The sequence below is a fragment of the Ornithodoros turicata genome, chromosome 4 (assembly GCF_037126465.1).
Source record: "Ornithodoros turicata isolate Travis chromosome 4, ASM3712646v1, whole genome shotgun sequence".
NCBI lineage: Eukaryota > Metazoa > Arthropoda > Arachnida > Ixodida > Argasidae > Ornithodoros > Ornithodoros turicata.
This window is the reverse complement of record NC_088204.1, coordinates 4192588-4206889: the sequence shown is the minus strand read 5'-3', so window position 1 is coordinate 4206889 and position 14302 is coordinate 4192588. Positions and strand designations below refer to the sequence as shown.

General features: G+C 47.0%; 1 protein-coding gene across 1 annotated transcript in view; it reads right to left on the bottom strand.

The window, feature by feature from the left end:
• Positions 1 to 14302, bottom strand: part of LOC135390527 (receptor-type tyrosine-protein phosphatase mu-like) — a 30929-nt gene that overhangs the window by 1340 nt on the left and 15287 nt on the right. The window contains exons 12-35 of the mRNA XM_064620222.1: positions 14156 to 14289; positions 13893 to 14085; positions 13397 to 13467; positions 12855 to 13080; positions 12484 to 12795; positions 9230 to 9523; positions 8804 to 9057; positions 7410 to 7482; positions 7228 to 7338; positions 4718 to 4969; positions 4163 to 4256; positions 3997 to 4082; positions 3549 to 3700; positions 3400 to 3487; positions 3220 to 3293; positions 3122 to 3158; positions 1641 to 1738; positions 1386 to 1502; positions 1151 to 1296; positions 944 to 1079; positions 726 to 872; positions 549 to 645; positions 202 to 278; positions 1 to 135 (exon numbers count right to left, since the gene is read on the bottom strand). Of these exons, the coding sequence (XP_064476292.1) occupies positions 1 to 135; positions 202 to 278; positions 549 to 645; positions 726 to 872; positions 944 to 1079; positions 1151 to 1296; positions 1386 to 1502; positions 1641 to 1738; positions 3122 to 3158; positions 3220 to 3293; positions 3400 to 3487; positions 3549 to 3700; positions 3997 to 4082; positions 4163 to 4256; positions 4718 to 4969; positions 7228 to 7338; positions 7410 to 7482; positions 8804 to 9057; positions 9230 to 9523; positions 12484 to 12795; positions 12855 to 13080; positions 13397 to 13467; positions 13893 to 14085; positions 14156 to 14289 (3404 nt within the window). The remainder of the gene's footprint in view (positions 136 to 201; positions 279 to 548; positions 646 to 725; positions 873 to 943; positions 1080 to 1150; positions 1297 to 1385; positions 1503 to 1640; positions 1739 to 3121; positions 3159 to 3219; positions 3294 to 3399; positions 3488 to 3548; positions 3701 to 3996; positions 4083 to 4162; positions 4257 to 4717; positions 4970 to 7227; positions 7339 to 7409; positions 7483 to 8803; positions 9058 to 9229; positions 9524 to 12483; positions 12796 to 12854; positions 13081 to 13396; positions 13468 to 13892; positions 14086 to 14155; positions 14290 to 14302) is intronic.

Genomic DNA, 14302 nt, shown 5'->3' with positions numbered 1-14302 from the left:
CTTATCTCCCGGAGGCAGGTTGTCTAAAGTGACGATGGTTGTTGTCTTGCTCGTCGAGACCATCTGCCAAAAGTCCCCGACCGTGTCTGGTCTCGGGAACTGAGTCACCAGGAACGCGTTGCAGCTTCTGTGACCCTGCAAAATAGTCTTAGTGATTATTCCGAAACAAAAGAAATTTCCTACTGGACGATGTAGTCTTACATCAACATAGACGGCGTTGATGTAGTCCGTACGACCAGAACCTTGCGGAGGGCATAGGAGGAATCGTTTGGAGTCGCCTGTGAAAATCCACAGTGAATCTTGGAGGAAGGCATGTGAAGATTTTTGAACACCGCTGTCTGTGTCCGAACCGAGGAATTGCACTAAGTTTCAAGTTTAGTTCAACAGTCGCTTAACCCGGTTATAACGCGATTAAGAAGAGTCAAACGGGAGTACAATATGTGTACGGGATTAAACAAACAAACGGAGCATGGAATTCAACAGACTACAAGGTTATAGGGACCTTTATCGATATGCTTCAGCACCACGACACGGACCACGGATTTTACCTGCCAGAACGTCACGCGTTTGATTTTTCCCGACATTTTCGTTGCTGAGGGCGCTCTTGTAGGTTTCGTTAGGTCGATATACTGGTCTGTTGAGTTCCTGCAAGAGGGAGGATTAAGAAAAACTCGTAGCCACAGATACTCAACACTTAATTCCAGTTATAACGATGTAACACTGACCTCAAACTCCTCTAGAATTATACTTTTTCTCGAAGCACTATTTGTAACTCTAAGTTCCTGCAGCCGCTTCCTAAAGTCTTTGACGCTTATGGAATGGCATGTTGTACAGAGGGCCTCGATCGCGCGGTGCGCAAAGAAGTACTGGTCCTATTCGGGAGACAGAGGGACGATGGTGACTCAGGTCCCTGTTATCCACAGTCTAGTAGCCGTGTTCGTACCAATGACTCAACTAACTTGGCCCGACATTGTCGCATAGCATTTAAGTGAGAGAAGACGTCCAACTGCTTCAGGTCTTCTGCTTGGTCCAGCACGCTGTCCATTAGAATGAAAGTACCGGTTGCACCAGTGCCTGCACTGCAATACATAGTGGGGACGCACCAACAGAATATTATGTAGATATTGTCCAATTTATATCAATAACTCACCTGCAGTGGACAATGATTGGAGAGTCTTCATGATGAAAGCCCCTTACCCGTTTCATAAATGAACATGTGGCATCCACACAAGTGGGAACGCCATGTCCGGGCCAACTGGTGAAGTGGAACTGGAGGAGATGTCGGCGCTCCTTTTCCTACAGTGAAGCAGACGTGAAGCGCTATCCGTATGGGTTGTGTACTAATGGGTACGCGACCATTTTAGTTGTTACATTCTTCTACTTGCCCGTGACATAGCGAACTCTCTTATAACGAAGTCATCCGTGGTGTCGGCGTGATGGAGCCTGACTTCAATGTCACTGTACTGCTCCACTGAATCTGGCCAATACTTGACGCACTTTACCTACGTTGTAGACAACAACAACAACAGCAACATGAATGACGATGGAATGAGGTGATTCCCCCCCCCCCCACCGCTACGGTGTAAGAAATATTGTCGAGCTATGCATTTCCAGGAAGCAGTGCTTGATATATTGAATACCACTTTTTGTTCCACCAGATTGGTAAGCATGACGATCTTGCAGCTACCAGATTCCCACACCATGCGCCAGAAGTCGGTGACCGTTCCAAGTGTTGGACCTTAGGATCATTAAAGTACCTTGTCCAGAACAATTGTACACGACAGAAATACGAGGGGTGTTCATGTCACATCGGGACTTTCTGTTTCCTTAGTGTACAAATGCCTCGCGCTGCTACTTTTTCGTAATTTTCACACGCCACAGGCCTCCGCATTCACCACGTGGTAGTCCAAAGTTTGAGCAAAACAAAAGACACGTACTGGACAAGATGACCGACAACGAGGTGAGCGCGCACATCGAACAGCGAACTGTCATGAAGCCTCTCGCGAATGAAGGCGTAAAGACGGCGCCGAGACGGCCGTACATTAGTACAGGACGATCCCAGCTGGGGCAGCTCAGAGCCCAGTGTCAGAGTTCCCGAGAACATCCAACTTGTGGAGCGCCTGAACCTCAAGGACCGACGGATAACATGTCTCGAATTGGCTCTTTCTGTGAGAGCATTGAACACTATCAGTCATGGACACCTCCAGTTTCGGAAAGTTAATGCCCGTCGGGTCCCGAGGCACCTCTCCATGTTTGGCTGGCAGAGAAGACTGAAAATCTCCCAAGAGCTAAGGTACCTTTTTGACACCGAAGGACAACGTTCCTTGATCGGATCATCACATGTAATGAAACGTGGGTGCACCATTTCACTGCTGAGTCTAAACGCGCATCAAAACAGTGCTCCGAGCTCCCAAGAAGTTCCGAAGCACCCTGTCTGTAGGTAAGGTCATGGCCATGGTTTTCTGGGACAAGGCTGGCGTTGTTCATGTTGATTTTCTGCCCAGTGGTGCCACCATCAACACTGCATATTACTGCCAGGTTCTCAAGGATGTGCGTAAGGCGCTGAAGCAAGAGCGGATGGGCCTCATCACTAAAGGAGTCCTCCTCCTACAGGACAATGCACGCCGCATAGCGCACATCTCACGACACGCACCTTACGGGCACTTGGCTGGGAGTTGCTGTCACATCCCCCTTACAGTCAAGACGTTGCCCCCAGCGATTTCCATCTGTTCGGGCCACCGACTTGAAGGCGTCCCTTGGCGGCCGCCACATCAGCTGCGACGACGTGGTCAAGAATGTGGTCTGATCATGACTGCTACGCGCCGGTAAGAATTTCTACGCTGCTGGCATCCATGCCCTTGCAAAACGCTGAGACAAGTGCGTTATTACTGCTGAAGATTTCGTTGAAAGATAAAACTAATATCTCGACCGTAAGTTCATTTTACTTTGGCGAAAAATGAAAAGTCCCGATTTGAATTGAACACCCCTTGTATATACTCTATGAACTATAGAATTAGTAATACGATGGTATGGTCAACATTTAACGATCTGTGTGGAATAATTGAGGAATGTGAGGAACACGAAATAAAATTGAATGGTAGGCACAAAAATCCTCACCCACCTTGTGTTGCAATGTACCTTCTATCGTTATTGTAACCCTAGAAGAAGAAACCATTCATTGTGACAAGGTTTCCATGTAATGTAAAGCTGACTGCTCACAGCAACATAATTTGCGTTGATATAATCCGACCCACCATCTGGGAGCTCTGACAAAATAACGCGCGAATGGTCGTCTGGAAAGCAAGAAAAGTTTAATACTATATGTGAGCGTTTTCAGTTATTGAAAGATACTTCTTCAGTTGTTTTCAATGCTGCCTTCAGGACATATGATAGACTCACACGGCAGAATGTTCCCGTATCGATTCTTATGCATGTTTTCCGGCCTTTTTGCAACTTCGCACGTATGCAGCTCACCCGTGTCAATAGCCTGCCAACAGTGTGCCATAAAACTTGCTATGTATCCACTTTTATATGTGTACTCCGCATACCATGTGCTCCTCCTTGAGCGTGCCGTTTGCCTCAGCGTTGATGACATGCGTCCGAAATTGTTGGACCGGTATCAACGCTGCATTCGTTCCTTTGCTCCGCGGTACATTCATGACGACGTCCTCTTCAGCTTCCGGGGCACAGTCCACATAACCTGCGGATTGTTGAATGGTTGTTGAGTGTGAGGTGTGTGTTGATTGTGTTGAGGTACAAATGGCACTGCACCTGGTAGTACATCTCAAGGTAAGGGTTATTTGAAACTTGTGTAACTAATTTCATAGAAGGCAAGGTCAACAGACTGTGTATTCACACTAGGAAGAGCTTGTAGAATGTCTCCGAAAGACAGTGTTTCATATGAGGTCTCGCTCACGAAATCGTTCGCCTCACTTCCTATTTTGTCACTTTCAAGTTGAGTAAAGTTATGTTAGTTGCGAAAAGCGAGAGTCATACCTGCAGAGGGAATGTCCAGAACCTGGTTCGCGGAAAAAAGTGCTACGGAAGTTTCCCGTTCGATGGAAAGGTTTCGCTTGCGTCTGCTGGACATAGAGAACAGGTGGTGAAAACACTCCATCGTGGTGGTGTATTCATGCGCAGGACTACATAAGTCAATCCTTACCTGCGGTAGTATAACGCCGTTGCTGAGATGGCTAATATGAGGAGAACGCTGGCCACTAACGCCACGGTGGTTTCTATGTCTGGCCAGGGGCTGACTGCAGTAAAAAATGGAAGATAAACTATGTGGGATGGAGTAAGAACAGCACGTCCCACTGAACGACGAAACTTTCCTGTACAGCAATTCATAGGAGTGATGTTTACGACGCACTTAGACGTAGACTCTCTAGACTCAGTGAAGCTCCTTTGAGAATGGTCGTATGTTCTTAGACAACATGCGACAGCTGGTTTAATCGTATTCCTTGTGCACATTGCAGCGCATACTACTTTTTACTTTTGTAAGTGTTTTGGAGTAGCCAGCTCCTGTGTTTTGTAGGGGCACCATCTCTTGTGGGACTAATGTGGACTTCACTATGGCTACATGAAAAGGAGCTACATGGCTACATGAAATGGCTACATGAAAACAGCACTGACTCTTCTTGTCAAACAAGTCTCATACACCGAATCACATTCGTTGATAGAGTTACACATTCCACAGATTTGATGAACCCGTATGTACCTGATGCCTTGGTGCTAACTTCTCTGCATTGAGGAGGTCCAAAGCCTGCAACTGTGCTTGCTTGTATGCACACATTGTAACTGCAACCCGGGAACAGGGACTTCAGGTCATACCATAGAATGGAGGTATTCCGCAAGACAGCAGAATATGGACGGCTTGTGTTCAGCAGCTCCGCGTTATATGAGTGCACCAACGATATGTTCAGCTGCAGGCAAGTTTGCAATAGATACAGCACAATCGTCAACAAGGCTCCTGCATGAATTCTGAACATTTATCTTCATCATCACTCACCATCTTCTCCCCCTCAACAAATGGGATAGGGTGCTGCATCAACAGTAAAACATTCCACGACATCATCATTAGTTATTTGTTGTTGTTGTCACCTTCAAACTCATCTACAATACTTTGAGGTTATAGGTGAGTCACGCAGGTGCGTATTCCGGGAGCACGATGTCCAATTTAAACGTTTATTACAGTGCACGTACGGTGTGTGCATTATCGCTTTATTACATGTCTGCTCTTTGGAATCGCCTGCTACAGTTGTCGCTTTTCTGTTAGATTAAAGGCACCTATAGAAGGTTGTGAGGTGGGGTAGTTTGCACATAATGAATTTTATTCCAAATAGCCAGATTCACAAGGGACTATTGAGATGTGGACAACACGTACACAGCTCAAACTCAACTATCAGATATTCACTTTTTGCACAGGTACATGTAAATGAACAATGAAGAGGTTTCCACAGGATCCGCATTCTGTTATCAATGTGTGATTGTCGGTATTGTGGGAGCAACTCCCTTTTTTGGAAGGACCACTGTGGAAGGCATACTAAAAGTCCACACTACCTGAGTCGTACTAGAAGCAACTATTCTTTCCACTTCTGGGAGAAATCAGTGCATTAGTCAATCGTCAATAATGCTCCTTCATCAAAAATTTCAAATCCTCCAACAGTGACTGATAATCGTATATACCGACGCCAGGTTGACGTCGCACAGCAACGTAACAGCAACAATAATAAATGAAGTAGTGATAATGTCATGGGTAGTTAACTTGGATAACAGAATGAGAATCCTGTGGAAACCTGTATATTTTAAATTTGCATATATGTCTGCAAAGACTGATGCTCCGATATCGTCCATCTCCATTTCGACTCCTTGTGACCCCTCTGGCAACCCACGAATGAACTGCCAATGTTCTCTTTTTCCTTATATTTTTCTGCCAATAAATTCCCCCCCCCCCCCCGTAGTCACTTGTGAATCTGGCTGCGTAGACTGAAATTCAAACTTAAGGAGGTTGGACCGACTTTCGTCAACGGGCTGACGGAACGAGCTGAATTCATGGGGGCAACAATCCTGGTGGCGTGGTATGGCGCCCCTTCTCACCAGCTCCGGTGGCGCAGCGGTAACGCGTGCGCTTGGAGACTGGGAGGTCCGCGGTTCGAATACGCGGGCCGGCTGTGCCGTCTGGGGTTTTTCCTGGGTTTCCCTCAGATGTGTAATAGGCGTATGCCGGCACAGTTCCCCTGAAGTCGGCCCATGGACGCAGCTATCCTCCCCCCAAGCGGATTCCGCTCGGTCTTCCACTTCACCCATTCCTCTCCTCCTCTCCACCACCTTTCCCTTCCCGAGAAACATGCCGCCTAATCAGGCAGGCAGACCTCTCGGGTTCCTCCCAACGACACTCCTCCTCCTCGCCCCTTCTCCCTCGTTAGCGTATAAGGAGGAAATGGAACGAATTCTCCCCCCTACTATACTACTAGCATCACCTCTAGGGTTTGTGATTTTCAGCATTTTCTTTCACACCAATTCGTATGGGTGTTGATCGTCATTTATATGACTCAGGAAAAATCGGATTTTTTTCAGCAGCTATATTCGGCCCCGAAAATAAACGACCGAATGCGGGTATCTATTCAGTTCTTCACGAAGGCCTTGCTGGCTTGACCGTGTTTTAACGGGCCTGAGAAACGAAACCAAGGGTGAGTCTTAGTCGTTATTGGAATGGTGTAGCCAGAAGAATGCAAAGTGGAGCTAAAAGGCTATGGAGTCAGTGATCAGCTTTTGGAACTGTTTGGGTGTTCCGAACATTCCTTGCCGATAACAGACCTCACAACCAGGTCATCCGTCTATGTATGACGTGTTCGGAAACATGCTCCAAAACAAGGGCACTGTTCCAAGATAATAGTGAGTATTAGTGCATTGTACGCTACGTTCTGAACGTACGCAAGGAAGAGCGTGGTGGCTGTGTGCACTGCGCGATCCCCCTTTAGGTTTTTTTTAGCGTGCTAGCTTCAACGCTATCCCTTTAAAGGGCATATTCAAAATTTGAAGTAAAAAGCGTTGGAGGGTCACTTTTCGGCATTTTCCCGCAAATATCGAAAACCGCGATCCCTACATGACGTAGTCCCACCCGCCTTTTCTGAACTATCTCGTATGTAGTGCTGTGCAGTGAACTCCCAGTGGGTACGTAGTTCCTTGTCTCCGTCTTTCGTAAAGATCAATCGAATGACGCGTCACTTGCCCTGTACTGCTTGATAACTCCATTCTTGCGTAGCGGCTCCTTCCATTCTACCCTGATACTATGCTCTGTTCGGTCCGTGGCAGACAATTCTCTCGGTGGATCGGGAGCTGTAAAGCACGTTCACTCGGTGCATAAGTCGGTCATCCTTTCCCTTTTAATTGACCTTGCTTCGACTTACGTAATTCTTTCGTTTCCGCTTCTATTTCCTCCGATGGGGGTCCCGTCATTGTTCCTACGTTAGTCGCAGACACCTGCAAACAGCGTTCGACAAGTTACTCAGCAAAGCGAAACGTTATGAGCAACAATGTAAACGAAGAACGAGAAAAGAGCAAATCCCTCATATGTAACGTAGAGCTTTGTTGTCTCTTTTAACCATGGTCTAGTTATTGATGACGTGCGAAATGGCCAAGTCAATGCAAAAATAAAGAGAACAAATTAGGCAGTAAAAAAAAAGGAAAAAGAAAAAGTGGTGGCTGCTGCCCATGAAGCCGCTGCCACGATTGTGTTTGTGTTGGTTTACTGGATTCCATCAACTCAAGAGCCCAAAGAGTCGACTCCTGCTGGGCGAAAATGCCTGGGCGCCGCTCTCGTGACGTCATCCACACGACTGTGACTCCACTACTACAGGTGCTCGAGGGTCGACTCCCTGCGACTCTCGTCTCGTTGCGGGGAGCTGGAGTCGATGACGTACGATGACCCACGACTCCGGCCCGCAGGACTCTGAGTAGTCGCGTGAGAGTACTCGCGTATTGAGTGTGTTCCACCTTCGAGTCGTAACGTATGAGAGTCATCGTATATGTCATTCGACTCTAGCGACCCATCTCGAAAGGAGAGTCGGTGCAAGTTGACCCTCGAAAACCTCTACTGTTGAATCCTCGATATTGTAACGGGACCCATTGCTTCATCCCCCGCTTCACCTCCCGCAATGGGGTAGAGTATCGCCCACGACGATGAAACTCCCCACCCACCACCCTGAAGTAAAGTTGTTGTTGTTTTTTCCTTCATGGCAGTGACAAGAGTCGGGAATGACGTCATAGAGCCGCGCCGCGGTATATTTGTCCACCATGAGTCGACTCTAGAGTAACTCGGGTTTAATAAACCAGCGCAACTGAGCAATCATGTTTGGATTATTCTAGGTGGCACTGGCTCTTCTGGCTAGTCTTAAGTTGTGTTCGTGTATTCAACTCGCGCCAGCCGACAGTCGGAGCCATGAAGTGTGAGTGTCATCGTACGTCATCGACTCCAGCGACCCGCATCGTGATGAGACTCTCTGGGAGTCGACCTCAAGCACGTCTTCTGTTGATTCCTCGAATTTTCGAACGGGAGTCTCCGCCAGAGCGATGACGTCACCAGGGCCTCACCAGGGCATTTTGGCCCAGCACGAGTCGACTCTCTGGGATCTCGAGTTGCTAGAGTCCAATGAACGAACACAAGCTTAAAGAGCCCGAATGGGGGGGGGATGTTATTCAGTCGTAGGCCGAGTTGTAGGAATGGCGTCAAAACGCTGCTTTTTTACATCGCAAGCTCGGAGTCCACATAAGGGAGTACGAATGATGTTGCAGGGGTGGTTACCGTAATGAAGTACTTGGTGTCCGGCTGAAGATCCTCGATGGTAAAACACTGTTTCTTCCGGTCTTTCATTCCACGACAGATGGCGGCTTTGGGGCCGATTTCCTTCTTCATCTCAAAGTAACTTTGATTTTGTGGTCGAAGCTCAATCGTATACCTCTCCAGTATACCGTAAGGTGGGTATGGAGCGTCCCATGTTAAGGAAATGCTCGTTTTTGATTGTTCTTCTACTACGAGTGAGGTGGGGGCAAGAGGCTCTGGAGGACAAAAACAACAACAACACCTTTAGCAACCACTGGTTTCCCGTAATGCTGTTAGAACAAATAGACTTACTCCGTTATTTTTCTGTTATAGCCTGCCTCTTATGACTACCAATGACTATACGTCACTGTATTTGCACTTTCTTCCATCGCCGTCATGAGTACTCACCTATTGGCAGTGTGGTGAAGTTCATGTAATCGTGTAGTCTCGACAGTCCAGCACCATTTTCCGCAATCACCCGCACATCGTAGCGGTTGTATGGCACTAAGGTATTGAAGGTTATCACGTTCTTTGTGGTCGTTTGATTGTATACTTCAGGGTCCCATGGGTCCAGGCTGCGGGCAGTCACGTGATATCTAGAGATGATCCCATTGGCTTGGTCGCACGGAACGTCAGACCATCTTATCTCCACGTACTCTCGTTTTATGGTATACGGCGTGAATGATGCTATACCATCAGGAACTGATAAAAACAATGTGATTACTATTCCGAGAAGTTGTATCAGCAACAATACAACAATAACACCTACTACTAAAATGACGATGAGATGAGGTATTTCACCGCGACAGTTGTGGTACCATACATCTGTGCATGTAGGATAATATATGAGTGGGATTACGATGAAACATATGAGGCGTACAGACACACACACACACATAACACGAGCAAATGAGATATATCACGCACTTAGGACAGTCGTAACTGATGGGGACATAAGCTCCTCATCCGGCCGAGTCAGAGCTCTTCGTCATGGTGATCGCGTTGAACCACATATCAGCATCAGCGCCTATCGAGTGGCGCTAGAGGTTCTGGCAAATTATTGCACCAGAACTACCGGCGTCCTCGGATCATAGCCTATGTTTTCGGTGGGAACCCATAGTCACAGCAACTTCCACGGAAACACCGCGCGGACGCCTTAGCGCATCGGGCAAATGGGGACGTCGTCACTACCAACTGTTCACTACCAATTTCAGCCTCAGCATGTCGATTACAGATACGCCGAATCCGCCACAGCGGCACTCGGCAGTTACAAGAGGGCGCTGTCCGATTAAACGATCACCTCTGGTCCATCAACCCGTCGATGGATCCCGTTGCCACACATCACTGCTCGCGTCGAGACGCGTCCATTCCACACCGGACTGCAACATTATGTCGCCAGGACAACTCAATAAAAAGTGAGTCTTCTCCAAGTCTCCTCCAGTCTGCCCCACTTGCGCCGTTGAAGATGATATTTCACATCTTCTCCTCGACTGCGGCAGATTCGACATCCCTCGAGCGACGCTCAGACGAGAAACCGTCACATGAGAATCCGGAAAGAGAAACTGTAAGGGTAAATGAGACATTCGGAGAATTGAGGCTCGAAGGACTTGGTGATGAAAACTGGGGCACAAGTGTGTGTCTAGCCGCGTACGTGGAGTACACAGCGTTTGGTGAAATTTGAACCCCAATTCCCGGAATGTCTCATTTACCCTTACAGCTTCTCTTATCCGGATTGTCATGTGACGGCTGCTCACGTGATGCATTGTATTCCTGTTCGGTTATTCTATTCCCTTGGTTCAGGAAACCTGTTTTAATGTATCTGTTTCTTTGATTATATATATTTCTGTCGCTGTTAGTTGTGTGACCTGAAGAAGTGCAGCGCCTCTTGGACGAAAGTTCTTGTTTAAAGAAAACCTCTGTTGCTCCTAACCGTTTTCATGTTACGTTTGTAATTCCTTCATCGCGTGCTCCTCGACAGTGTTTTCTCTCTCTCTCTCTCTCTCTTTTATTTTTGTTTCCCATTTCGACGTGCTCTGGAGTCGACAAGACAGGTCCTGAATCTGCCTTCAATGTGACACTGAAGACTTCACGAGCGCATTTTAATAGACCGCTCAGTTTTTTTAAACAAATGACGTCATAGTGTTCGAGAGCGCCACCAATTTGGTAGAGTTGAACTACGGCCGGAGCTAGGGGGCGAACAAGGTAGCGCCCGAAAGCCATGGTCTTGAAGTGATTACGATGGTCCCTGAAAGGGACGCAAGCTTCGGTCCTACTTTTCTTTCAATAGGAGGCAGCGAACATTGGCAGCCCATTCGTTGAACCCAGCCCTCCCCTTGTGATTTGTTTCGGCTTCAGTCTGTCTACCAACGTCATGATGACGTTCCTTGGGTAGACATCTATTTATATCCCTACGTTCATGTACCAGGTTGACCAGTCCAGTATATGACCATTCAAAGACATTGTTCTTTCCATAGGGTTACATAATATGTTTCATGTTCTTGCATTAGAAATAAAATAATTGGAATACACATAATTCGGTTTTTATTGATAGGCTGCCTAGAGAAAAATTGTGAAGCGGTAACCTACAGCCTGTGCATTACAAAAGGAAAAAGTCTCGTTAGTGAATACCGCTCTGAATGACCATACATGACAAACTGAATCAACGCCTTAACTCAGTTAATGACCATAATTTAGGCCATAAAGCCTTAGCCATATTTACCCCTCATGATCACATAATCTGAAATTACCACTTTATTGTCTCAAGAGAGAGCCCTATACGTCTGATAACACTGTCATTTTGCTTAGATAGTCGATGACGCGCTTAACCATCGCTTTTGAAACCGAGCGTGATCATTCACTGGTGCTGGTTTATTCACTGAGCTACTCCCCCAACTCAATATTCCTTTTTGTTCCTCTTTTCTTGTACACAGAAATGCATCCGAAGAGGAACACACTAAAAAGAAACGAAAGAAAGGCAAAGGCACCGCAGGGGGGGTCTACTGTACGTTTTGTGTCCAATCTGCCCTCTAAAGAAAAAGAATTTGACCGCATAGCACTCTCGTCCCAACGATAGCCACGAATGACCGTGTTATCGCTCCTGATATGAAAGACAGAGTATGGCGTTTTTTCCTTTTTGCGTCAACTGGGATATACGATAACTGACACAAAAAGGGCGTACGCCTCCCAGTCTCTTCGAATCAGAAGCGACAAACCTACCATTGGTAGCAGTGGTTGGCGCAGAGCGTGCTACGCGGTGAAGCTCAGTTTTTAGAGTGCGGAACACAAACGCCTGATGCAGCCTGCAGCAGCGCACGCGTGAAATACCATTTTATTTCTTCTCTCTGTTCCGTGACGTAAGTAGCAGTAGCCAACCGCCTACTGGGACTGTATAGTATTGTCGATATCTCACGAGGCAAGCACTCATGGGTCATGGGTGCTTACCTTACCTTTTACTCCCTTTGCGGTATTGGGAAATAGTCATGTAGTGCTTACGTTACTTATGTCACGTGACGTCACCAAGAGATCCAAGAAGAGGAAAAAAATGGGAGAGCACGATCGCTCTTTTTTTCTCAAAGCATTAACGTGTAGTTCAAAGTCCTGCCTCTCTGAAAACCTCGTACACTCGCGCTGTTAAGATTGTGTCAAAGCATGAAACCAATCACCTGCTTGTAGAGTCTGGAACCTCAACGTGGTCTCTGGCCCAGCTTTGATGGTGAAAGCTCTGATCGCAAAGACATATTCAGCGTATGGCTTCAACCCTGTAAGCTTTAACTGTTGAGCACCGTAGGTCAGGTTGATGCTGTTCATTCGTCCCTTATCAATGCTGTAGCATTGTGGCGCCAAAAGCCTTTCCTCCTGGTACGTAATCCCATAGTTCCGGAGGACCCCGTTGGGCTCGCTGGGTGGAAGCCATGCAATGGTCGCACTCCGAGCATGTATCTTTACTGTGGCTACACCCCTAACCTCAGACGGTGCTGTAAGACGAAGAAACGGATGTATTAGCCGCTGCGTTGTATTAGTTGCTGCGTGTTACCATCTTGAGCGGAGACGACTGTTCCCATAGCAGTCCATTCTCCTGGTTCGCCATCTGTAGTTTCCATACGAAGTTTGATGTTCCATAAGGTATATGGCTTCGTGGAGAACGAGTGATTAGTTTTTGAATGGGATTCTGGATGTGTTAGATTGAATGTAGCTATGTAGCCGTTGTACATGAGGGTGACATTGATGGTCCAACAGTTCCAAGAGTGTCGAGGAGGATTCTGTAAGCAGAGTTAATAGAAATTACAATTCTCGTGCAGCCATGTTATGCTTGCTGGTATTGTATATGCGAAGACACAGTTTGGAAGAGGATGGCACTGGACAGTTCAACGAGATCTGCTTTAAAAAGCATTTTATATGCATACAGTAACAGAGTAAAGTAATAGTAAAGCTAAGCAAGAACTGAGAGTATGGCATAGATGCAGCCCAGCTGGTGAACAAACTCCATAATTGGAAAAGCCTGTGTCTGGGCATAAGTACAGGAAGCGAAAAGGTCTTTTAGTCATTGAGAGAAAAGCAGGCATTGGTGTCACAAACCTCCCACTTGACAATGATCAGTCTGCTGCGAGAATTATCGATCCATATGGAAGAAGGCGATTGCGAAGGACCTTGAAAGAAGAAAAGAAACTAGGTGAAGTATTTTAATAGCGATAGGCCCGTATAACGGCACTGTCGAGCGTTAAAACAATTTCGATGAAATATACCACCCGAGACTATATTTCACGCAAACTGAACAAGTCCTCCGGCGGTTTAGGAGTACATGGAAAATCCCATACCGTCTGAATGGTGTCACATATAAAGCTGTGTTCTCTAATTAGAATGACCTTGACACGAGCTAGCACTCTCAAGACACAATGACGATTTAATTGATGAGCATACGAAGGTAGCGGCACGTTGCCCTTGAGGAAAGTGTCGCCCTGTTGTTACGCCATTCATTCTCTGATTCGAAATGTCTTTGGGGAAGACAGATACAAGTCTACAATAACAGCGTGTTGCTGACTTTTGTATTTGTACACAGCACTCGAGTACTCACGTCCACAGTGCGTGCGAAAGTGTTCTTCTTGGGCTCCTCTTGTCCGGTAGTTGTTGTCACTGTCTCTCACCAGGACTCGGACGTCGTAGAATGTGCGGGGTGTCAATCCTGTGAGCGTGTGGCTGTATCTTCCTGTAGAGGAACCGAGAGAAACTGGAACCACAGCTGTAGTCCAATCCTCCGTTGTAGCTTCCTGCATCGCAGAAGCATAGCATCGTTTACCGCTTAGCGTTTATCGTTTAGGCATCATTCAGCAGTTCTACCCTGTGCTGTAGCAAGTACGCGTTAGGGACACCTCCCCCAGTTTCTGGCCCAGCCTGCCAGGCGTTCCACGACACTTTAGCGCTGGTGCCACTGATATCTTCAAGCTCAGGTTTGTCCCTAAGCAAGGGGTAGCCTGTACGAAAAGA